Here is a 25,684-nt window from a genome sequence, read left to right as displayed (position 1 = left end):
CCTTTTTTTTTTTTTTGACACAGAGTTTCCCTCTTGTCGCCCAGGTTGGAGTGCAATGGCACTATCTCGGCTCACTGCAACCTCTGCCTCCTGGGTTCAAGCAATTCTCTTGCCTCAGCCTCCCGAGTAGCTGGGACTACAGGTGCATGCCACCACGCCTGGCTAATTTTGGTTTGGGGGTTTTTTGTTTTTGTTTTTGAGATGGAGTCTTGCACTGTCGCCCAGGCTGGAGTGGAATGGCACAATCTCGGCTCACTGCAACCTCTGCCTCCTCGGTTCAAGTGATTCTCCTGTCTCAGCCTCCTGAGTAGCTGGGACTATAGGGGCCCGCCACCACGCCCGGCTAATTTTTTGTATTTTTAGTAGAGACTGGGTTTTACTATGTTGGCCAGGCTGGTCTTGAACTCCTGACCTTGTGATCTGCCCCCCTCGGCCTCCCAAAGTGCTGGAATTACAGACATGAGCCACTGTGCCTGGCTAATTTTTGTATTTTTAGTAGAGACAGGTTTTCACCATGTTGGCCAGGGTGGTCTCAAACTCCTGACCTCAGGTGATCCGCCGGCCTCGGCCTCCGCCTCCCAAAGTGCTGGGATTACAGGCATGAGCCACTGCGCCAGGCCCCGTCCTTCCTTCTGAACGGGAGTGTGCTCTGCTGTTCTCCTGTCCTTGTTCTGCTTTATATGTTAGATGTGTGCATGTGTGTGTGTGTGTGTGTGTAGAAATGGGGCACAGATAACTTGTCTCTGTCTCTCTCTTATTTTATAGCTCATAGGTCTCTGAATCAAGAGAAGCCACATCTGGACCTGATATAGAAGAGACTATTAGAGATCCTGGGCTTGAGGCTGATTCCATGTCAGATGGGTCACTTAGGTGGTCTCCCTTGGGAAGGGGATGCATTTATTTTGCATATGGAAGAAAATGCAAAGGCAGTATTTGTAAGGAAGAGGGTAGACGGGCGAAGATTTTATAATTGTTCAAAAACATTCACTGGGCTGGGTGCGGTGGCTCACGCCTATAATCCCAGTGCTTTGGGAGAGTGAAGCAGGAGAATCACTTGAGGCCAGGAGTTTGAGACCAGCATGGGCAACATAGTGAGACCCTATCTCTACAAAAAATAATAAAAAAAATTAGCTGGGCGTGGTGGTGCTTGCCTGTAATCCTAGCTACTTAGGAGGCTGAGGTGGGAGGATCACTTAAGCTCAGGAGGTAGAGGCTGCAGTGAGTTATGATTGCACCATGCACCCATGCACTCCAGCCTGGGCAACACAACAAGACACTGACTCTAAAAAACCAACCAACAAAAAAAATCACATGTATTCACTGGCCCTCTCTTTGGGGACCTGCTATATAGAATGATTTTTTGTCCCCAGTTCACTGACATCAGGTTTGGCTATGTGGCTTTGCTTTAGACCATGGACTTTGAGTGGAAATAACATGTGCCACTTCCACGGGGAAGCTTTAAGAGCCGTCATGGGGTCTGCCACCTTTCCTCTCTTCTGTGTCTGGAGAGGGAAAGTTCCAGCTTGAGGCTTTTCCTTCAGACAGGGCTCTGGAATGAAGATAGCATGGAACAGAGCGGTCCCATGGAGGACATGGATATGAGTGAGAAATCAACATGGTGTTGTGAGCCCCTAAGAGTTGGGGGCTGCTATTACTGCAGCGTAACTGGATCCCAGCTGATAGATGCAGCCTCCCTGTGGGTTGTGGATGCTCCCCTGTTCAGGTATCCTTTCCCATCACCATGACAACTGACACACCGTAATGAGCTATGCTGACGTTAGGAAGTCTCCGCCTTTGCCCCTCTTCAGAGCTGTTCACCCTCAGGTCCTAACCAGTGAGCCTATTTCTTTCTTTCTTTCTTTCTTTCTTTCTTTTTTTTTTTTTTTTTTTGAGATGGAGTCTTGCTCTGTCACCAGGCTGGAGTGCAGTGGTGCGATCTCGGATCAATGCAACCTCTGCCTTCTGGGTTTAAGCAAATATCGTGCTTCAGCCTCCTGAGTAGGTCTGAAACTCCTGACCTCAGGCCATCCGCCCGCTTTGGCCTTCTAAAGTGCTGGGATTACAGGCATGAACCACTGCGCCCAGCCGAGCCGAGTCTTCTTGATTCTTGCTGGCATTTGGCAACTAGTAGCAGCTGCTCACAGGAATTGTAAAAACATCTGGTGGGGCCCAGACCTTCTAGCATCAACATGGTGCCTAGTAAATGTCAATCTCACATGCATACTGAGATGCATTAAAAAGAAGCTGTCCAGGCCAGGCGCGGTGGCTCACGCCTGTAATCCCAGCACTTTAGGAGGCCAAGCTGGGCAGATCACAAGGTCAGGAGTTCGAGACCAGCCTAGCCAACATAGTGAAACCCTGTCTCTACTAAAAATACAAAAATTAGGCCAAGTGTGGTGGCTCATGCCTGTAATCCCAGGACTTTGGGAGGCCAAGGCAGGTGGATCACAAGGTCAGGGGTTCGAGACCAGCCTGGCCAATATGGTGAAACCCCATCTCTACTAATAATACAAAAATTAGCTGGGCATGGTGGCATGTGACTATATGCCCAGCTACTCAGGAGGCTGAGGCAGGAGAATCGCTTGAACCCAGGAGGCTGAGGTTGTGTTGAGCCTAGATTGCGCCACTGACCTCTAGCCTGGGCAACAGAGCGAGACTCCATCTCAAAGAAAAAAATAAAAGAGCTGTCCAAAAGGGTAAGACGGAGAGAAGCAAAGTCCAAACAGGCCATCATTCCATGGATGCCCACCCTTTCCAAGCAGCCTCAACATAATGGTTAGTAAGGTCTGGCGCCCTGGCTCATGCCTGTAATCCCAGTACTTTGGGAGGCAGAGGTGGGTGGATTGCTTGAGCCCAGGAGTTTGAGACCAGTCTAGGAAACATGGCAAAATCCTAGCTCTATTTTAAAAAAGGAGGGGAAAAAATAAAAAGGCTGGGCACGGTGGTTCACACCTGTAATCCCAATACTTTGGGTGGCTGAGGCAGGTGGATCACTTGAGAGACCAGCCTGATCAACACCATGAAACCCCATCTCTACTAAAAATACAAAAATTAGCTGCACCTCATGGTGCACACCTGTAGTCCCACCTACTCGGGAGGCTGAGGCAGGAGAATCACTTGAACGTGGGAGGCGGAGGTTGCAGTGAGCCCAGATCATGCCACTGCACTCCAGCCTGGGCTACTGAGTGAGACTCTGGAAAAAAAAAAAAAAAAGAGAGAAAAGAACATAATGATTTGCTAGGCATGGTGGCTTATGCCTGTAATCCCAGCACTTTGGGAAGCCGAGGGGGCGGATCACCTGAGGTTAGTTCGAGACCAGCCTAATCAACATGGTGAAACCCATTTCTACTAAAAAAAAAAAAAAAAAAAAAAAAAAAAAAAATTAGCCAGGCCTGGTGGTGCATGCCTGAAATCCCAGCTCGGGAGGCTGAGGCAGAAGAATTGCTTGAACCCTGGAGGCACAGGTTGCAGTGAACTGAGATCGTGTCACTGCACTCCAGCCTGGGCGACAAGAGTGAAACTCTATCTCAAAAACAAAACAAAACAAAAAAATCATAATGGTTAGTAAGTGAAAATTCTGAATTAGTTTGTGTATGTGTATTGCTGCATATAATAGAGACCCAAATTAACTGTGGCTTAAATAAGATAGAAGTTTATTTCTCTCTTCTATAAAAGTCCAAGTTAGTATGATGGCTCTTTCCATGAAATCATTAGGAGCCAGATTCTTTGTATCATTCATTGATTCATTACTACCATTAGTAGAGACAATTTTCTGTGCCATTCAGGCTGGAGTGCAGTGGTGCGATCATAATTCACTGTAACCTCAAAATCCTGGGCTCCAGCGATTCTCCTGCCTTAGCCCCAACAAAGTAGCAGGGACTACAAGCACATGCCACCACGCCTGGCTAATTTTTCTTTTTCTTTTTTGTAGAGGTGGGGTGTTACTATGTTGCCCAGGCTGGTCTCAAACTCCTGGCCTCAAGTGATCCTCCTGCTTCACCCTCCCAAAGCTCTGGGATGACAGGCATGAGCCACTCTGCCCCTCCAGGTCTTTTTTATCTTGTTGCTGTTCCATCCCTAGGGTGTTGCCCTCACCTACATGATCCAATATGATTCACCACCACTTCCACAGTCTGGCTCTTCTGAGGGGTGATGGTTTGCCCTTTGCCCTAAAGAGCATGATTCAGAAGTACAGATCATTTTTGCTCTAATCCCTGTAGCCAGGATGTAGTCATACGGCTACATCCCGATGAAAGTGTTGCTGAGAAATAGAACCTCTACCCTGAGCAGCTTTTTGCCCAGATAAAAGTTCAGTTACTCTGGGAGAAGGGTAGAATGGACAATAAGCAGTTGCCACCACACACATTGAATGTTAACCCATCCCAACTGTATCAATTTTTTTTTCCTTCCTTCCTTCCTTCCTTCCTTCCTTCCTTCCTTCCTTCCTTCCTTCCTTCCCTCCCTCCCTCCCTCCCTCCCTCCTTCCTTCCTTTCTTCCTTTCTTTCGACAGAGTCTCCCCTCTATCCCCTAGGCTGGAGTGCAGTGTTGCCGTCTCGGCTCACTGCAACCTCTGCCTCCTGGGTTCTAGCAATTCTCATGCCTCAGCCTCCTGAGTAGCTGGGATTACAGGCATGTTCCACCATGCCCAGCTAATTTTTGTATTTTTTGTAGAGACAGGGTTTCCCCATGTTGGCCAGGGTGGTCTTGAACTCCTGGCCTCAGGTGATCCACCCACCTCAGCCTCCAAAAGTGCTGAGATTATAGGCGTGAGCCACTGCCCCGGCTTCAAACGGTATCAATTTTCTGTTACTGATGTAACCAATTATCATACACTCAGTGGTTTAAAACCACACACATTTACTTTCTTACAGTTCTGGAAGTCAGAAGTTCAAAATCAGTTTCATTGAGCCAATGTCTGGTGTCAGCAGGGCTGGTTTTTGTTGGTGGCTCTGGTAGACAATGTTTCCTTGCCTTCTTCAGCTTTTTTTTTTTTTTTTTTTGAGACAGGGTCTCGCTCCGTTACCCAGGCTGGGGTGCAGTGGTGCGATCATAGCTCACTGCAGCCTCCATCTCCCGGGCTCAAGCGATCCTCCCATGTTAGCCTTCTCAGTAGCTGGGACCACAGGCTCATGCCACCACGCCCTGCTAATTTTGTTTATTTTTTGTAGAGATGAGGTCTCACTCCGTTGCCCAGACTGGTCTCAAAGTCCTGGACTCAGGAGATCCTCCTGCCTCAGTCTCCCAAAGGTCTGGGATTACAGGTGTGAGCTGTTGCACCCCACCCTCTTTCAGTTTAGAAAGGCTACCTGTATTCCTTGGCTGGCGGGTCCATCCTCCATTGGAAAGCACATGAATCCATCTCTGCCTTCATCATCACTCCACTTTTTCCTCTGAGACTTATTCCTCCTGTGTGCCTCTTAGGAGGATGTTCATGATTACATATCGCCTACTTGGATAATCCTGAATAATCTCTCCATCTCAGGATCCTTCACATTTTCAAAATCCCTGTCATCATATAACGTGACATCCATAGATTCCAGGAATAGGACGTGGACATATTTAGGGGGGTCTCTATTCAGCCTACTGTACCGTGCCATTCCACACTTAACTCCTTCACTCATTTATTCATAAAATATGTATTGAGCAAGACCTGTGTGCCAGGCATTGTGTTAGGTGCTAGAGAAATAGAGGTGAAAATACAGACAAGGCCTCTGCTTTCATGGAGTTTATATTCTAGTGAAGAGGACAAGTAAATATCTAAGCTATTCTAAGCTATAACATGTATTATCAAAAAAATTAAGGCCAGGCACAGTCGCTCACACCTGTAGTCACAACACTTTGGGAGGCTGAGGTGGGTGGATCATTTGAGGTCAGGAGTTCGAGACCAGCCTGGCCAACATGGTAAAACCCTGTCTCTACTAAAAATACAAAAAAATTATCTGGGTGTGGTGGTGCAGGCCTGTAGTCCCAGCTACTCGGGAGGCTGAGGCACAAGAATAAGAATCACTTGAGTGAGGAGGTGGAGGTTGCAGTGAGTCGAGATCATGCCACTGCACTCCAGGCTGGGCAACAGAGTGAGACCCTGTCTTAAAAAAAAGAAAGGCCGGCCGGGCGCGGTGGCTCACGCTTGTAATCCCAGCACTTTGGGAGGCCGAGGCGGGCGGATCACGAGGTCAGGAGATCGAGACCACGGTGAAACCCCATCTCTACTAAAAATACAAAAAATTAGCCGGGTGTGGTGGCGTGCGCCTGTAGTCCCAGCTACTCGGAGAGGCTGAGGCAGGAGAATGGCGTGAACCCGGGAGGCAGAGCTTGCAGTGAGCCGAGATTGAGCCACTGCACTCCAGCCTAGGTGAAAAAGCGAGACTCCGTCTCACAAAAAAAAAAAAAAAAAAAAAAAAAAAGAAAGGCCAAGTGCGGTGGCTCATGCCTGTAATCCCAGCACTTTGGGAGGCCGAGGAGGGCAGATCACGAGGTCAAGAGATCGAGACCAGCCTGGCCAACATGGTGAAACCCTGTCTCTACTAAAAATACGAAAATTAGCTGGGTGTGGTGGCGGGCGCCTGTAGTCCCAGCTACTCGGGAGGCTGAGGCAGGAGAACGGCGTGAACCCGGGAGGCAGAGCTTGCAGTGAGCCGAGATCATGCCACTGCACTCCAGCCTGGACGACAGAGCGAGACTCCGTCTCAAAAAAAAAAAGAAAAGATGGCTGACACAGAGGGCAGAGCTGAGAGCCAAGAGGGCAGAAAAGAGCCATAGAAAACCATTTCCGGGCCTGGAAGCCTAAAAGAATTTCCCAGCTGGATTTGCAGTTGCTTTGGATTGGTGACTCCTTTTTACCTTTCATTGTTAGGGGACCTGTAGGTTCCTTTGCCTGCTGTGCAGCCATAGCTCCATTACACCAAGACAGTAGGGATGCAGCAGAGAGAGAGTTACTGGTGTAGGGCACCTAGTGCAGAGATGGGAAGAGGCCCTCGAATCTATCTCCCCGAGCAATTCTGGGAGAGGGTTTCTAAGGGGATTGTGGAGGGTAGGGGATTGTGGAGGGTAAGGTTTTGGGCAACTGGGTCATTGATTGATTGGGGGAAGGATGTAGAAGCTGCATTTTTGGGGGAATTAGCTCCTTGTGGAGTCCTTCAGGTCAGCTGAGTCAGTAGTTCCATGAGGACCTGAAGGAATAGCTCTTTTCTTTTCTTCTTCTTCTTCTTTTTTTTTTTTTTTGAGATGAGGTCTCTCTCTGTCACCAGGCTAGAGGTGCAGCGGGTCGCAGGCTAGAGGTGCAGTGGTGTGATCTTGACTCAGTGCAACCTCCGCCTCCCAGGTTCAAGGGATTCTCCTGCCTCAGCCTCCCAAGTAGCTGGGACTACAGGTGCGTGCCACCACACTCGGCTAATTTTTGTATTTTTAGTAGAGACAGGGTTTCACCATGTTGGCTAGGGTGGTCTCGATCTCTTGACCTCATGATCGACCCGCCTCGGCCTCCCAAAGTGCTGGGATCACAGGAGTGAGCCATGGTGCCCGGCCTTAATTTTTGTATTTTCAGTGGAGACGGGGTTTCACCACGTTGGTCAGGCTGGAGTGCAATGGTGGAATCTCAGCTCACTGCAACATCCACCGCCTGGATTTAAATGATTCTCCTGCCTCAGCCTCCCAAGTAGCTGGGATTACAGGCATGCACCACCACGCCCAGCTAATTTTGTATTTGTTTAACAGAGACGGGGTTTCACCATGTTGGTCAGGCTGTCTTGAACTTCTGATCTCAAGTGATCCACCTGCTTTGGCCTCCCAGAGTCCGAAGGAATATCTCAAAGGGAACACTTAATGTTGTGTAATGTCCAGGTTGTGATCCATAGAGCACTTAAAGGTAAAGGTAACTATAATCTTTTTTTTTTTTTTTAGACAGAGTCTCCCTGTCACCCAGGCTGGAGTGCAGTTTCACAATCTTGGCTCACTGCAACCTCCGTCTCCCTAGTTCAACCAATTCTCCTGCCTCAGCTTCTCAAGTGTGTGCTGCCATGCCAGGCTAATTTTTTTTTTTTTTAGAGGGAGTCTTGCTCTGTCACCCAGGCTGGAGTACAGTGGCACAATCTCGGCTCACTGCAACCTCCGGCTCCTGGGCTCAAACAATGTTTGTTTTTCCCCCTAGTACTTTGGTGTTTGATTATCTTTTTTTTTTTTTTTTTTGAGATGGAGTCTCGCTCTGTCGCCCAGGCTGGAGTGCAGTGGTGCAATCTTGGCTCACTGCAAGCTCTGCCTCCTGGGTTCATGCCATTCTCCTTCCTCAGCCTCCCAAGTAGCTGGGACTACAGGCACCCACCACTACACCGGCTAATTTTTTGTATTTTTAGTAGAGACGGGGTTTCACCACGTTAGCCAGGATGGTCTCGATCTCCTGACCTCGTGATCTGCCCGCCTCGGCCTCCCAAAGTGCTGGGATTACAGGCATGAGCCACCGCACCCGGCCTGGTGTTTGATTATCTATTATGTCAAACAGGCTGGGTTCAGTGGCTCACGCCTGTAATCCCAGCACTTTGGGAGACTGAGCGGGGAGGATCACTTGAGCCCAGGAGCTGAAGACCAGCGTAGCAATGTAGCAACTCACTGCCTCTACAAAAAGTTAAAAAAATTAGCTGGGTGCACCAGTAGTCTAGCTCCTCAGGAGGCTGAGGAGGGAGGATCACTCGAGCTCAGGAGTTCAAGGCTGCAGTGAGCTGTGATCATCCACTGCACTCCAGCCCAGGCAATGGAGCGAGACTCTATCTCAAAATAAATAAAAAATGAAGAATGTCGAACACATTATCTGGTTTTTGTTTTTGTTTTCTTTTTTTGAGACGTTGTCTCACTCTGTCACCCTGGCTGGAGTGCAGTGGTGCGATCTCGGCTCACTGCAACCTCTGCCTCCTGGATTCAAGCAATTCTCCCGCCTCAGCCTCCCGAGTAGCTGGGACTACAGGCACGTGCCACCATGCCTGGCTAATTTTTGTATTTTTTTTTTTCAGTAGGGACAGGGTTTCGCCATGTTGGCCAGGCTGTTCTGAAACTCCTGACCTCAGATGATCCACCCACCTCTGCCTCCCGAAGTGCTGGGATTACAGGCGTGAGCCATCGTGCCCGGCCTGTTTTAAAAAACCATATTGGCCTAACTCGGTGGCTCATGCCTGTAATCCCAGCACTTTGGGAAGCCAAAGCGGGAGGATTGATTGAGCTTAGGAGTTTGAGACCATTCTGGGCAACATGGTGAAACCCTGTCTCTACATGAAAATAGAAAACTTTGCCACCTGTGCTGGTGTGTGCCTGTAGTCCCAGCTACTCTCAAGGCTGAGGGAGGAGGATTGCTTGTAGAGCCTGGGAAGTTGGGGCTGCAGTGAGCCATGATCACACCACCGCACTCTAGCCTGAGTGACAGAATGAGACCTTATCCCAAAAGAAAAAATAAATGATATTGTATTATATGTGAACTTTGAATTATATGGTGTTGTATCTGAAGTTTGAATTTTCACGTTATGTTTAAAAATCCTGGCTGGGCACGGTGGCTCACGCCTGTAATCCCAGCACTTTCGGAGGCCAAGGTGGGTGGATCACCTGAGGTCAGGAGTTCGAGACAAGCCTCGCCAACATGGTGAAACCCCGTCTCTACTAAAAATACAAAACTTAGCCAGGCATAGTGACATACACCTGTAGTCCCAGCTACTTGGGAGGCTGAGGCAGGAGAATCGCTTGAACCCAGGAGGCAGAGGTTGCAGTGAGCTGAGACCGTGGCATTGTACTCCAGCCTGGGCAACAAGAGTGAAACTCCATGTAAAAAAAAAAAAAGAAAAAGAAAAAATAATACAAGAAATTAGCCGGGTGTGATGGCAGGCACTTGTAGTCCTTCTCAGCTACTCGGGAGGCTGATGCAAGAGAATTGCTTGAACTTGGGAGGTGGAGGTCGCAGTGAGCTGAGATCGTGCCATTGCATTCTAGCCTGGGCAACAAGAGTGAAACTCAGTCTCAAAAATAAATAGCTTGAACGCAGGAGGCAGAGGTTGCAGTGAGCTGAGATTGCACCACTTCATACCAGCCTGGGCGATAGAGCAAGACTCTATCTCTAAATAAATAAATAAATAAATAAATAAATAATCCTTCAGGATGGCAGTGAATTTAAGGACTAAACTAGGGAGAATCGACATCTTTTTTTTTTTAAACGGAGTTTTGGTCTGTCGCCCAGGCTAGGGTGCAGTGGGCGCCATCTTGGCTCACTGCAACCTCCACACCTTCCAGGTTCAAGGGATTCTTGTCCCTCAGCCTCCCAAGTAGCTGGGATTACAGGCACCTGCCACCATGCCTGGCTAATTTTTGTATTTTTAGTAGAGATGGGGTTTCACCATGTTGGCTATGGTTGGCCAGGCTGGTCTCGAACTCCTGACCTGAGGTGATCTGCCTGCCTCGGCCTCCCAAAGTGCTGGGATTACAGGCATGAGCCACTGTACCCAGCCCATTCGGCTTTATTTATTTATTTATTTATTTTTCTTTTTTTTTTTTTTTTTTTTTGAGACGGAGTCTCGCTCTGTCGCCCAGGCTGGAGTGCAGTGGCGCGATCTCGGTTCACTGCAAGCTCCGCCTCCTGGGTTCACGCCATTCTCCTGCCTCAGCCTCTCCAAGTAGCTGGGACTACAGGCGCCCGCCATCACGCCCGGCTAATTTTTTTTTTTTTTTTTTGTATTTTTAGTAGAGACGGGGTTTCACCGTGGTCTCGATCTCCTGACCTCGTGATCCGCCCGCCTCGGCCTCCCAAAGTGCTGGGATTACAAGCGTGAGCCACCGCGCCCGGCCGTATTTATTTATTTATTTTTTTTTTGAGATGGAGTCTCACTCTGTCGCCCAGGCTGGAGTGCAGTGGCACAATCTGGGCTCACTGCAACCTCCGCCTCCCGGGTTCAAGCCGATTCTCCCGCCTCAGCCTCCCAAGTAACTGGGACTCCACAGGCGCCTGCCACCATGCCCGGTTAATTTTTTTGTATTTTTAGTAGAGATGGGGTTTCACCGTGTTGGCCAGGATGGTCTCGATCTCCTGACCTCAGATGATCCGCCCTCCTCGGCCTCCCAAAGTGCTGGGCTTACAGGCATGAGCCACCATGCTCAGCCTATTTATTTATTGAGACAGTTTCACTCTTGTTGCCTGGGCTGGAGTGCAATGGCACAATCTCGGCTCCAGCAACCTCCACTTCCCAGGTTCAAGTGATTCTCCTACCTCAGCCTCGTAAGTAGCTGGGATTACAGGCATGTGCCACCACACCCGGCTAATTTTGTATTTTTAGTAGAGATGGGATTTCACCATGTTGGCCAGGCTGGTCTCAAACTCCTGACCTCAGGTGATCCACCCTCCTCGGCCTCCCAAAGTGCTGGGATTACAGGCATGAGCCACCACACCTGGCCTATTTATTTATTTATTTTGAGACAGAGTTTCGCTGTTATCACCCAAGCTGGAGTGCAACGGCTTGTTCTCAGCTCACTGCAACCTCTGCCTCCCGGGTTCAAGCAATTCTCCTGCCTCAGCCTCCCAAGTAGCTGAGATTAGAGGTGACCACCACTATACCCGGCTAATTTTTGTATTTTTCAGTAGAGATAGGGCTTCACCATGTTGGCCAGGCTGGTCTCCAACTCCTGATGTCAGCTGATCCTCCCACCTCGGCCTCCCAAAATGCTGGAATTAAAGCCATAAGCCACCGGACCTGGTGGACATCTTTTAATAATCAGTCTTTCCATTCAGGTATATGGTATATGTCTCCATTTACTTAGGTCTTATTTCATATCCTTCAGGTTGGAGATATCATTTCTTTTCATACAGGTTTTGCACATTTCTTGTGAGGTTTATTCCTTCACGGTCCATGGATTTTGTTGTGAATTGGGAATCCTTTTTCCACCAAGTAATATTTTCTAATTTGTTACTTTAGTATAAAGGAAAGATAACTAATTTTTATCCACAGTTTATTATCTATGAAAGGATAAAAGTAGAACTACTCAGTGAAAGGTTTCCATAATCAAGTATGGGCTAAACAAAGCTAAACAGATGTATTCACTGTTGGACTTATCAATGCTTGTGATAATTTTTTTTTTTTTTTTTTTTGAGGCAGAGTTTTGCTCTGTAGCCCAGGCTGGAGTGCAGTGGTGGGATCTTGGCTCACCGCAACCTCCACCTCCCAGGTTCAAGTGATTCTCCTGCCTCAGCCTCCTGAGTAGCTGGGACTATGGCATGCGCCACCACATCTGGCTAATTTTTGTAATTTTAATAGAGACAGGGTTTCACCATGTTGACTAGGCTGGTCTCAGAACTGCTGACCTCAGGTGATCCACCTGCCTTAGCCTCCCAAAGTGCTGGGATTACAGGTGTGAGCCACCACCACCAGGCAATTGAAGACGTATTTTCTATGAGGAAATGGGTAGATTTTAATGAACAATACCCCTTTTGAGGGTAGATTCCTAAGTCCCAGGCCCTCACAACAAGGGGGCAGTGGGCCTGGAGAGGCCAGCTCCCAGCTGCCAGAAGGACTGCTCCTCCAGGGCCACCCCAGCCCACTTTTGATCACCAAGTTTTGATCACCAAGAATCCCAAGAAGGGCACAGGGAATTTCTTTTCTTACCTGCCCATGAAACCTTCTGTCACTAGGCATCCTGAAACATACTTTGGGAAACTGCATCCAAAGACCCTTCTAGTTTCAAATCTGTGGATCCAGGGGTCTCCACTGAACCTTACCTGATGCCCAAAATCCCACCCATTCACTCCCAACCAGAACACAGAAGACGACCTGGTGCCAAAATGAAAGCTTTAATGAGTGTTACTCCTAGACAGTCACGTCTCAGCTTCTGCCAGCCTCCACTGTCCCAGCTCTCTTAGCTGGGTGACAGGTGAGCTAGTTGCTGAGGGGTCGGGATCTGGAGTCTAAAGAGCAGAGCCAGGCAAAAGGAGGTACAGGAAGCCCCCGATGGGGACTGGGCTCCCGGAGTGTGGTGCTGGGGGCTCATGGGCTTCAGGCCGGCCCCTCTTCAGGCATTCCTAGCAAAGCCACCAGGGGCTCCAGGGGTGTGGGGGTCCCCATGGGCACAGGGTGGGTGCGTTCATGCTTGCGCAGGTCGCTGGCACTCAAGAAGGCCTTGGGACAATGGGGGCAGGTGTAGGGGCGTACTGAGCTGTGAGTGCGGCTGTGTTTGCGCAGCCCAGCCCGGTCAGAGAAGCTTTTGCCGCACTGGGTGCAGGGGAAGGGCCGGAGCTCCGGGTGTGAGCGCTCGTGCCGACGCAGCAGCGTCATTGTGGAGAAGGTCTCCTTGCACTCTCGGCACACAAACTGGGGGGGCTTCTCGTCAGCCTCCTCACCCCCCGCCTCGCCTGCCCCTTCCAAGGGACCCGGAGCCTCCCGGACACCAGCATCTTGGCATTCCACATGCTCCACCGTCATGCCCACCACCTGCCACTGTGTGGCCATCACACCACCTGACTCCGGGGGCAGCCCTAGCAGCCCTGCTGGAGGGTCCCCTAGCCCCGCCCCTGCTGCCGGGGCGGCTGAACTCTCACCTGCCACGCCCACAGGCAGCGCCAACCCCACCACCAGCTCCTGTGCAGGGGGCACCCCCGCGGCCTCACTGCTTCGATGGGTCCGCTCGTGCTTCCTCAGGCTCGACGACACCACAAAGGATTTCCCACACGCGTTACAGTGGAAGGGGCGCTCCCCCGAGTGCACCCGGCTGTGCTTCGTGAGGCTGGCACGCTCGGCGAAGGCTCGCCCGCACTCCTCACAGCGGAAGGGCCGCTGGCCAGAGTGCACCAGCGTGTGCCGCTTGAGGTCCCAGGACGCCACGAACGTCTTGTCACACTGCAGGCACTTGAACGGCCGGTCGCCCGTGTGCACACGCCGGTGCATGGCCAGGTCCGCTGGCTGCCGGAAGTCCTTGCCACACTTCTCGCAGTGGTACGGCTTCACCCCCTCATGCGCGCGCTGGTGGCGACGGAAGCTCGAGGGGTCGGAGAACATGCGGCCGCAGCGCGGGCACAGGAAGGGCTTCTCCCCCGAGTGCGTGCGCTCGTGGCTCTGGTAGGAACTGAGCTGTGTGAAGCCCTTGCCGCAGGCCGGGCAGCGGTAGGGCTTCTGTGCCGCGTGGATGCGCTGGTGGCACGTGAGCGAGGATGAGCGGGAGAAGCTCTTCCCGCACTCGGAGCAGAGGAAGGGGCGCTCGCCGGTGTGGGACCTGCGGGGGTGTGGAGGGCTTGGCATGAAGGCGACAGATCCATAACCTGACCCCACTGCCTGTCTGGTCTGTACTTTAGGGGTTCCCCAAATGTCCGTGGGGGCCTATGCTTAATCTCCTAACAGCCACATGGCTGCACCCCAGAGGAAGAAGACTTCAGACTGGCTGGGTGTCTCTATTCCAAAGACCTGTCTCTGCACATTAAAGACCAAGATATGGGCCGGGCGCGGTGGCTCATGCCTGTAATTCCAGCACTTTGGGAGGCCGAGGCGGGCGGATCACGAGGTCAGGCGATGGAGACCATCCTGGCTAACACGGTGAAACCCCGTCTCTACCAAAAATACAAAAAATTAGCCGAGCGTGGTGGTGGGTGCCTGTAGTCCCAGCTACTCGGGAGGCTGAGGCAGGAGAATGGCGTGAACCTGGGAGGCGGAGCTTGCAGTGAGCCGAGATCTTGCCACTGCACTCCAGCCTGGGCGGCAGAGGGAGACTCCATCTCAAAAAAAAAAAAAAAAAGACCAAGATATGGCCAGGCGCGGTGGTTCGCGCCTGTAATCTCAGCACTTTGGGAGGCCGAGGCGGGCGGATCACCTGAGGTCGGGAGTTTAAGACCATTGTGACCAACACGGAGAAACCCCGTCTTTACTAAAAATACAAAATTAGCCGTGCGTGGTGGCGCATGCCTGTAATCCCAGCTACTCGGGAGGCTGAGGCAGGAGAATCGCTTGAACCCGGGAGGCGGAGGTTGCGGTGAGCCGAGATCGCACCATTGCACTCTAGCCTGGGCAACAAGAGCAAAACTCCGTCTCAAAAAACAAACAAACAAAAACAAAACAAAAATACCAAAAAACCAAGATCTGTGTCCTCTGCCTTTTTTTTCCTGTTCCCCAGGCTGGAATGCAGTGGCCTGATCATGGCTCACTGCAGCCTCGACCTCCTGGGCTCAGGCCATCCTCCCACCTTATCCTCCCAAGTACCCGGGACTAGAAGTGTACATCCCCATGCTCGGGTAATTTTTTTATTTTTATAGAGACGAGGCTTGCTGTGTTGCCCAGGCTGGTCTTGAACTCTTGGGCTCAAGAGATCCTCCTGCCTCAGCCTCCCAAAGTGCTGGAATTATAGGCGTGAGCTATTGTGCCCAGCCTAGAAACGTGTCATTAATGTAGAGGCTGAGAAAAAGAAAAAAAAAATGACCTAGACAAACCAAGCCCCACTCACACCTCCTGGTTTCCACAAAAGACCCTCAGAACTGCCCAACTCCAAACCCCGCCCCCTTTCCAGCTGGCCTGGAACGGAGGCCAATCTGACCCAATCCCATTCTCAGGGATCAACCTCAAGGCAGTCGCTACCTCTGCCCAATCAGGGGCACCAATTTCTCCTACATGCCTCCCCTTGGATCTGCCACGCCCACCTTCCCATTGGCTCACTTTACCCTGAGACTCAACCCCAGGCCCCACTGGCTGCAGCAACGCTGTCGCCCTGCCCCAGAAGGCACCCTCACCGCTCATGGTTGCGGAGGTCCTTTAGCTCCGCGTAGGCTTTCCCGCAACGCTCGCAGCTGTAGGGCCGCAGGCCAGCGTGAGTACGCCGGTGCTTGCGGAACACTGAAGGGTCAGCAAAGCTCTTGCCGCAGTCGGCGCAGGCGTAGGGCCGCTCGCCTGTGTGGCCGCGCTGGTGGATCTTGAGCTTGGAGAGCGCGCCATAGGCCTTGGGGCAGTGCGCACAGCGGAAGGGCAGTTCGCCAGCGTGCGAGGCCAGGTGCACGCGCAGGCACACCGGCTGCATGAAGCGGCGGCCGCACTCGGGGCATGGAAAGGGCTTCTCCCCCGTGTGGCTGCGCCCGTGGCTGCGCAGCTCGGGTGCCGTCTTGTAGGCCTTAGGGCATAGCGGACACGCATAGGGCCTAGGCTTAGCCGCGGAGCCTGACACCTTGTCCCCACTGGCTTCCTCTGCCTTAGCTTCTGTCTCTGGCTTTGGCTTCACCTCGGCCACCTCCTCAGAGCAGTCTGCCGGCCCATGTGTGGCAGCGTGGCGCGCTGCCCTGGGCGCATTTGGAAATGTCTTGGTACAGGACAGGCACTTGTAGCGGCGGCCCGAACGCTTGTAGCCGGGGGCTGGGGACGGGGCCTCTGCAGCCTCCACTTCCATGGCCTTGGTGAACGGGGTTTCTCTGCAAGAGAAGCAAAGTTAGACCAAAGCCACATACCTTCGCCACTCCTGAAGGCCTCAGAGAGAACCCTATCTCATCTGCATTTCTCACCTCGGAACCCCCACATCCTTCCTGCCCAGCATTCCTGGCTCTGACACCCTGCGTTCGTTTCCTCTCTGATCTGCTCATTGAAGAAAGGAGTTGGACCAAGTGTCCGCAGAGCCACTAAGAAAGGAGGCTGGGGGTCACAAAAGATTCACCTACACTTCCCCCCTCAACGGGCTTTTCCAAACACTGTGGCATTCCCAGAGGCCCAGGTTCCATTTGTCTCACCATCTTCCTTCTTCAGTTCAGTGTCCAAGAACTATGTCAGGATAAAGAGTGTACCCAGACGTGGGCCTGGCCTGAAGGTCTCCAAGCGCCCAGAAAAGACAGACCTGGGACCAGAAAAGGGCTGAGCCAGTGGGCTAAATCTGGTAGCTGGCACTGTCTGGAAGTGACAGGTCCCCAGCATCTGTGTTTTCTTTCCGCCTCTGGATGGTCAGCCCTCAGAGACAGCAACTGTTCACACAGAATTCTGGCCTTGCACAGCTGTACCGGCCTCCGCCCCAGACTGGAATCTGTCCACTCTCTGCTCTGGAATCTTGTTGGCTTGTTCCCACAACTCTGGTAATGGAGAATCACTCAAGGCAGCCTAAGCCATTGCTAGCAGCTAGAAGCCTCTTTCTGAGTCATAACTGATGTATCTGATCTAACATGGCCTCCTGGGATACCAGCTCTAGCTGAGATCCCTATTTTCTGGTCCAGAACCCAGACGCCCTCCACCCAGCTGCTCCTGGGGATCATGGTTGGGAGGAAACAGGATTAATGGCTGTATTAGTCTTAACACCAGCTCATCCTCCCTGGGGGATGAAGGGAAGAGGATTATGGCAGATCCACTTAAGGAGTGCTCAGCAGCTGCTGCTGGGGGAAGGGGTCTGAGGAGTGGGGGCTGCAGGGAGCCAGGTGTGCCCAGAGGCTAGGAGGCCTACATTCTACTTCCAGCCCCGTGGATTACTATGAGACCTCAGTGAAATGAGTGTTGTTTATAAGACTATTTCCGGCCGGGCGCGGTGGCTCACGCCTGTAATCCCAGCACTCTGGGAGGCCGAGGCGGGTGGATTACGAGGTCAGGAGATTGAGACCATCCTGGCTAACACAGTGAAACCCCGTCTCTACTGAAAATACAAAAAAATTAGCCAGGCATGGTGGCGGGCACCTGTAGTCCCAGATACTCGGAGAGGCTGAGGCAGGAGAATGGCGTGAACCCGGGAGGCGGAGCTTGCAGTGAGCCGAGATCACGCCACTGCACTCCAGCCTGGGCAACAGAGCAAGACTCCGTCTCAAAAAAAAGAAAAAAAAAGACTATTTCCTCATCTGGACACCTTAGGGGTTGGTGGCTTCTAAGTTAGGACACTGGGGTTCAGGAGGAAACTGAGCTGAGCCACGAGGGTGCTAGGGGAAATACAAAGACTCAGGGCCCCTTATGCTAGGAAAGGGCGAGAGAAGCAGCTTACCTGGTTGACCCAGGGAGGACACAGGAGCCCCTGATGCGTGGCAAGGGCCACATCTTTAGAGTCAGCACCCTTCTGCCTAAAGTCCTGGCCTCAGGCCTGCACGCTGCCCTCCCTCCCCAACCCCATGCAGCCGGTCTTCTCCCAAAAGTAATGAATGATGTTTCCTGTTCCCTGCTCAAGAACTTTGCATGGCTTCCACCACACCATGCAAATCCCCAGGTCCTTCCTGCTTGTTCCAAATCTGACAAGTCCTTCACTGGAGCACCACTTCCACAAGGAGGATCCTCAAGCATCTCCCCTTTGGGTTTGGCCCCAGTCCCACAAAACTCCATTCTATTCTCACTTGGTTATTTCACTTTTCCCACTAAATCCTAGGGCTTAGCCAGGTGTGGTGCCATGCGCCTGAAGTCCCAGCTACGTGGGAGGCTGAGGCAGGAGGATCCCTTGAACCCAGGGGTTTGAGGCTGCAGGGAACTATGATCGTACAACTGCACTCCAGCCTGGGCAACCTGGCGAGACCCCATCTCTACTAAAAATAAAAATTAGCCAGGTGTGGTGGCATGCGCCTGTAGTCCTGCCTACTTGAGAGGCTGGGGTGGGAGGACTGCTTGAGCCCAGGAGTTCAAGCTGTACCACTGCACTCCAGCCTGGGAGACAGGGCAAGACACTGTCTCAATCAATCAATCCATCCATCCATCCATTCTGGGGCTTGAAGATAAGTTAAAGGGAATGAATTCTAACCTTCCTGATGACTTGAATTCTTCCTACAGTTTCCAAGGGATACCTCCCTATTTCTGGATCAGGTACTCACTACCTCTTCCAGACGGTTTCTGGAGAGTCTGCCTGATAATGTTCTTCCTTAATAAAAATGATAGGTTGGGCAAGGTTCAGTGGCTCACACCTGTATCCTAGCACTTTGGGAGACCAAGGTGGGTGGATCGCTTGAGCCCAGGAGTTCAAGACCAGCCTGGGCAATATAGCAAAATCCCATTTCTACAAAATACACAAAAATTAGCCAGGCATGGTGGTGCATGCCTGTACTCCCAGCTACTCAGAAGGCTGAGGTAGGAGAAATGCTTGAGCCCAAGGAGACTGAGGTTGCAGTAAGCCAAGGTGGTGCCACTGCACTCCAGCCTGGCAACAGAGTGAGACCTCATCTCAAAAATAAATAAATAAATAAATAAATAATTAAAAAGATAGCTCACATTTACTGAGCACTCGCCAAATACCAGGCAGTATCCTAAACTCCTTATGTGTATTAGCTCAGTTACCCTTCGTGGCAACCCCATGAGGAAAGTTCTATTATTCCATTTTCACAGATAAGGGAACCAAGGTCCAGAGAAATGGTTCAGTATTTTGTTAAGTGCCCAGTCCCTGAAGCCAGACTGTCTGGCTTCAGATTTTGCCTCCATCACTTCCCAGCTGATGTGACCTTGTGTAATGTACTGCATGTCTTAGAACCTCAGTTTTCTAATCTGAAAAATGGAGATAATGATAGTACTTACCTGACAGGGTTGGGTGAGGAATGAATGAGTCAAAAATAATTACTGTCCTCAATTATCAAAGAGTCTTCTCAGAGCCAGACACATTGCTGGGTGTGCTAGTTTATTTAATTTAATGTCTTATAGCTTCCTGAGATAGGGATTCTTGTCCCTACTTTACAGAGGAATAAATCGAGGTTCCAAGAGTTAAGTAACTTGCCCATGGTCTCACAATGGGTAACCTAAGCAGCTGGGACTTCAGTCCAGGTGTTTAATTTGCCTTAAGTTGCTGGGGTCTTGCTCAGTGGTCTGGGGCCTCTTAGGCTTGTCTGCTGCCTCGGCCAGCCCCACAGTGACCAGAAGCCTGAGCTCAGGTCATACCCGTGTCTTCTCTCATACTTGCAGAACTGCCTTGAGACCCTGGCCGGCACCCTTTATGTCTCTGCTTCCCTCTCAGAGGGCTTGGCCCAGTGGTTCTGAACTCTGGCCCTTCTACTGCCTCTTGCCAGCTCTGGGTCTCAGCCTCCCTATCTGCGAGTCAGACACCAGGTAGCTGGAGGGGAAATCCCTCCTCCCACGGCACTTCCCAGGGGAAAAGGTAGGGGAGTGCCAGGTTGGTCTCAGCATGGGCCCAGCTACACAAAGAGGCCAGGTAGGCTAGGTCTCTGTCTAACATCCCACTATTAAAAAGATTTTTTTTTTTTTTTTGAGATGGAGTCTCACTCTGTCGCCCAGGCTGGAGTGCAGTGGCGCGATCTTGGCTCACTGCAACCTCCGCCTCCAGAGTAGCTGGGACTACAGGCACCTGCCACCACACCCGGCTAATTTTTTGTATTTTTAGTAGAGACGGGGTTTCACTGTGTTAGCCAGGATGGTCTCAATCTCCTGACTTCGTGATCCGCCCACCTTGGCCTCCCAAAGTGCTGGGATTACAGGCGTGAGCCACCACGCCCGGCCTTTTTTTTTTTTTTTTTTTTTATTAAAGAGCTTGAGGTAGGCCTCAGGAATCTGTATTTTAAATACACTCTGGATCATTCCAGCCAATACTTTCGTTTGTTTGTTTGGTTTTGAAACAAGATCTCACTCTGTCGCTCAGGCTGAGGTGCAGTGGTGCAATCATGGCTCACTGCAGCCTTGACTTCCCAGACTCAAGCAATCCTCCCACTTCAGCCTCCCAAGTAGCTGGGACTACAGGCATGCACCACCATGCCTGGCTAATTTTTATTTTTAGTAGAGATGAAGTCTTGCTATGTTGCCTGGGCTGGTCTAGAACTCCTGGACTCAAGTGATCCTCCCACTGCAGCCTCCCAAAGTGCTGGGATTATAGGCGTGAGCCACCGTGCCTGGCCCAACCAATACTTAAGAACCAAACACACATCCTTAGGTCTCCACAAGTTCTTAGGAGAGGAGCATTTTAAGTGTTCACTACACCTCTTTTTCATATATTGAGATTAAGGCCCCCACAAAGGAAAAACTGTACACAAGGACACACAACTGGTCAAGGAGCCAGACTCGAACCCAGGTCTCCAGGCTCCTGGGCAGGACTCTCTCAACCAGTCTCCATTCTCTCCCTCAGGTTGAATCATGAGACTTCCCACTGCTCCCAGGAAAAAGACCAATATCTTTTCCATGGCCAGCATAGCCCCAAACCATCTAAATCCTGCCTACCTGGGCAGATCACTTGAGGCCAGGAGTTTGAGACCAGCCTGGCCAACATGGTGAAACCCCATCTCTACTAAAAATACACATACCCACACACACACACACCCACACACGTACAAAATCCTGCCTACCTCACCTCCCACTCCTCTCCCTGGCCCACTGGGCTCTACCCGCAGACGCCCCCTTTCTTCTCCTCAAAAAGCTAAATTCCTTCCCACCTCAGGGCTGTGGCACTAGCAGTTCCCTCTGTCTGAGCCACTCTTCTCTCAGGATCTTTGTGTAGCTGTCTTTTTTGGTGTTATTTGGATCTCAGCTCCCAGTCACCTCCTCAAAAAGGGCTTTCTTGACCACCTTTCCTTTTCTTCCCCCCTTATAATATTACAAATTTTTTCCTTTTTTAACCAACCAAGGAGCACTGAATGACTACCTTTCTCAATACTATCTTTAATCGCTCTCTATCTACTCTTTATTATTATTATTATTTTTTGACGGAATCTCACGATTATCTATCAAGCAATTCTCCTGCTTCAGCCTCCTAAGTAGCTGGGACTACAGGTACCTGCCACCACACCAGACTAATTTTGTTTTTGTTTTTTGAGACGGAGTCTCACTCCCCTGCCCAGGCTGGAGTACAGTGGCGCAATCTCGGCTCACTGCAAGCTCCGCCTCCCGGGTTCATGCCATTCTCCTGCCTCAGCCTCCCGCGTAGCTGGGACTACAGGTGCCCGCCACCATGCCCGGCTAATTTTTTTTATTTTTAGTAGAGACAGGGTTTCACTGTGTTAGCCAGGATGGTCTCAATCTTCTGACCTCGTGATCCACCCGCCTCTGCCTCCCAGAGTGCTGGGATTACAGGCATGAGCCACCGCACCCAGCCCGATCCCAGCTAATTTTTGTATTTTTAGTAGAGATGGGGTTTCACCGTGTTGGCCAGGATGGTCTCGATCTATTGACCTCGTGTTCCACCCACCTCGGCCTCCCAGAGTGCTGGGATTACAGGTGTGAGCCACTGCGCCCGGCCCTTTTTTTGAGATGGAGTCTCACTCTGTCACCCAGGCTGGAGTGCAGTGGCATAATATCTGCTCACTGCAACCTCCGCCTCCCAGGTTCAAGCGATTCTCCTGCCTCAGCCTCCCAAGTAGCTGGGATTATAGGTGCCCGCCACTACATCCGGCTTATTTTTGTATTTTTAGTAGAGAGAGGATTTCACCATGTTGGCCAGGCTGGTCTTGAACTCCTGACCTCAAGTGATCCACCCACCTTGGCCTCCCAAAGTGCTTGGATTACAGGCATGAGCCACCGCGCCCAGCCCTCTTTACTTTTTAAAAATTGTTTTTATTTTTATTTATTTATTATTTTTGAGACAGTTTCACTCTTGTTGCCAAGGCTGGAGTGCAATGGCATGATCTCTGCTCACTGCAACCTCCGCCTCCCCGGTTCACGAGATTTTCCTGCCTCAGCCTCCCGAGTAGCTGGAATTACAGGCATCCACTACCACACCCGGCTAATTTTTTGTATTTTTAGTAGAGATGGGGTTTCACCATGTTGGCCAGGCTGGTCTCGAACTCCTGACTTCAGATGATCCACCACCTCGGCTTCCCAGAGTGCTGGGATTACAGGCATGAGCCACCGTGCCTGGCTTATTTTTATTTATTTTATTTTATTATTATTCATTATTATTATTTTTTGAGACAGAGTCTCCCTCTGTTGCCCAGGCTGGAGTGCAATGGTGTGATGTCGGCTCACTGCAACCTCTGCCTCCCGGGTTCAAGCAATTCTTCTGCCTCAGCCTCCCAAGTATTTGGGATTACAGGCGCCTGTCACCACGGCCAGCTAATTTTTTGTATTTTTAGTAGAGATGGCCATGTTGGCCAGGCTGGTCTCGAACTCCTGACCTCAGGTGATCCACCCACCTTGGCCTCCCAAAGTGCTGGGATTACAGGCTTGAGCCACCATGCCCGGCCTATTTATTTTATTTTTATTTATTTATTTTCTTTGAGAGAAAGTCTTTGTTGCCCAGGCTAGAGTGCAGTGGCTGGATCTCAGTTCACTGCAACCTCCACCTCCCGGGTTCAAGTTTCTCCAGCCTCAGCCTCCCGAGTAGCTGGGACTACAGGCGAAAGCCATCACACCTGACAAACTTTTGTATTTTTAGTAGAGACAGGGTTTCACCATGTTGGCCACTCTGGTCTCAAACTCCTGACCTCAAGTGATCCGCCCGCCTCAGCCTCCCAAAGTGCTGGGATTACAGATGTGAGCCACCATGCCTGGCCTTTATTTTTACTTAGAGATCGGGTCTCACTCTGTCACCCTAGAGTGCAGTGGCCCAATCATAACTCACTTCAGCCTCGAACTCCTGCACTCAAGCAATCCTCCTGAGTAGCTAGGACTATAGGCACCCACCACTACACCTCGCTAATTTATTAAAAATTCTTTGTATATAGAGATGAAGGTCTCACTATGCTGCCAACAGTGGTCTTGAGAACTCCTGGCTTCAGGTGCTCCTCCACTTTGGCTTTCTAAAGTGCTGTGATTACAGGCATGAGCCACAGTGACCAGCCCCCTCCTCTCTAGTTTCCTTTATGGTGTCATCTGGACAATACTCCTTGCAAGCTTACCATGGGCAAGGTATCATTCTAAGCATTTTGTGCATAATACTCAACTACTCAAGCCAATTGCACAGCTGCCTAGAAGTTCATTATAAGTGAATATGTTCCCTGTCCATTCATATATTGAAATTCTAACTCTCATTGTGACTGTATTTGGAGATAAGGCCTTTATGGAAGTAATTAAGGTTGAATGATGTCATAAGGGTATGGCCCTGGTCCAACAGGATTAGCGTTCTTATGAGAAGTGACACCACAAAGAAACAAGCTAACTAGCCAGTATTCAAATCCCAAACACCTGCTCTCTGAGCCCTGACTATTGCTTTGCTAGCATTACACATCTTATGGTTTGGTTGTTAATTCTTCATCACCAGCACCAGAGTCCAGGCTGGCAAAGGGCTAGGAAACCGATCATCTGCCTCCTCTATACCCAGAACCCTGTGTGGTGACCCAAAACAAATGGAAAGAATCAACCTCAGATGAAATTTGAACCCAGGTCTGTAGCCTCTGCCTCCTCCACAGTAGGAGTTTGTGAGAATGTCCACCAATAACTGTTTATTAGCTAAATTCTTCCACCTTTCCAAGTCCACAAGGCCCAACTATTGCCCCAATATCCCACAGTGGGCTTCCTGCCGTGGCGATGAAGCCTTGCTTTGCCTCACTACTGGCTTAGGAAGGGGATGAAGTTCTGCTGTCTCACTAGGCAAGCAGAGATTCAATTTCCAAAAATCCTAGGCTAGGACCCTGGGGCAGGGATGAGGAGAAAAAGGAGGCACCTCAATCTTCCCATCTCTAAACAAGCAGTCACCACACAGGTCTCACGGCCAGGAGTGACCTAGTGAGCGGATGAACCCTGCAGAAGTGAGCGCTAATCATATCCTAGGCCTCCAACCGGGCCAGTTCACAACCTGATCCCAACCTACTTTTCCAGCCTCAGCTCCAGCGACAGAGTCCTCCTCCCGACAGCGACCGAACCTCCAGCCACAATTCTCAACCCTCCACCTCTAGATGCAGTTTCCTGGGCTCGGGAGCCCTTGCCTGCCTTCTCCAACGGGAAAGCCCCTTTACATCCTTCAAGAACCCCCCTTCCCCAGTGCCCTCAGAAATACTTAATGGCAGTAGAGAGGTAAGGGCCCCACGCCGCTCTGGGCCTCAGTTTCCTCATCAATAAAATGGGGTCCCTTAAGTTTGTGGGAGTTTGAAGGGCGGTGGGGCCTATGAAGCGCGCCGAGGAGCCAAGAGTTGCAGAAACCCGGAGCTCCTCGCTCCTCGCAACCGTCTGTACGCGGCGCCCCCGCCAGCCAGGCAGCCCCTGGAGGGCAGGACCCCGGTTATGAGCCTCAGAAAACGTGGCCTCGGAGGACGTGGCAAGGAGGACTGAACGAAGGATGAGGAGATGAACAAATGAATGGACGGAGGGCCGAATGAGGGACAAAGGCTTGCAAGATGGCGTTCTCTAGGACCGCGGGAGTGGTGGCCCGGCCTCGGCAGGGGAGGGGGGCTGCCGGCGCCGGGGATCTTGCAGCGCGTGCCGCGCGGCCGGGACAAAAACCCACAACATGGCGGGCTCTAGGACCCCCGGGACCGCACCGCACCGGGCCGGCAGCCGCGCGGGCCGAGCCTGGGTGTCCGCAGCCCAGAACCGCGGAGACAGCCGGCGGGTTCTAGGACCTGCTGGGCCCGCAATGCGCCCGGGGCCGCTCACCGCCCGCCCCGCCCGCGCTGCTCGCGCTGGGCCAACCCGGCCCGCCCTCGGCACCCGCAGGGAAACTGAGGCCAGCTCGGATCGCGGCCGCGTGGGGGCTGCCCGGGGCCCTCGCGGCTTCCCGCCGGCGTTTCCTACCCGATGAGACTTGTGCGGACTCCGTGGCGTCGGCGTCGTCTCCTCGCACCGAAGGAGCCCGGACCCTGCCAAAGAGGGGCCGGCGCTAGGACCCAGCGGGGGGCGGGGAGGCGGGACCGGTGGCCCGGCGAGCGGAAGTGAGGGATATTCCTCAGCTAGGAAGGAA

At 51.5% G+C, this 25,684-nt stretch overlaps 1 protein-coding gene across 2 annotated transcripts; it reads right to left on the bottom strand.

The window, feature by feature from the left end:
• Positions 1–12,790: 12,790 nt before the first annotated feature.
• ZNF668 (zinc finger protein 668) lies at positions 12,791–25,648 on the bottom strand. Of its 2 annotated transcripts, none has more exons than XM_055298828.2 (3): positions 25,519–25,648; positions 15,723–16,391; positions 12,791–14,221 (listed from the first exon to the last, which is right to left on the bottom strand). In XM_055298828.2, the coding sequence occupies exons 2-3, from the start codon at positions 16,367–16,369 to the stop codon at positions 13,009–13,011; spliced, it is 1,860 nt and encodes a 619-aa protein (XP_055154803.1). In that variant the 5' UTR covers positions 16,370–16,391; positions 25,519–25,648; the 3' UTR covers positions 12,791–13,008. The 2 variants fall into 2 exon arrangements, with proteins under 2 accessions (XP_055154803.1, XP_055154802.1); XM_055298827.2 differs by lacking the exon at positions 25,519–25,648 and adding an exon at positions 16,482–17,532.
• Positions 25,649–25,684: the final 36 nt, after the last annotated feature.

This window comes from Symphalangus syndactylus, chromosome 11, assembly GCF_028878055.3.
Source record: "Symphalangus syndactylus isolate Jambi chromosome 11, NHGRI_mSymSyn1-v2.1_pri, whole genome shotgun sequence".
NCBI lineage: Eukaryota > Metazoa > Chordata > Mammalia > Primates > Hylobatidae > Symphalangus > Symphalangus syndactylus.
This window is presented reverse-complemented; position numbering and strand designations above follow the sequence as displayed.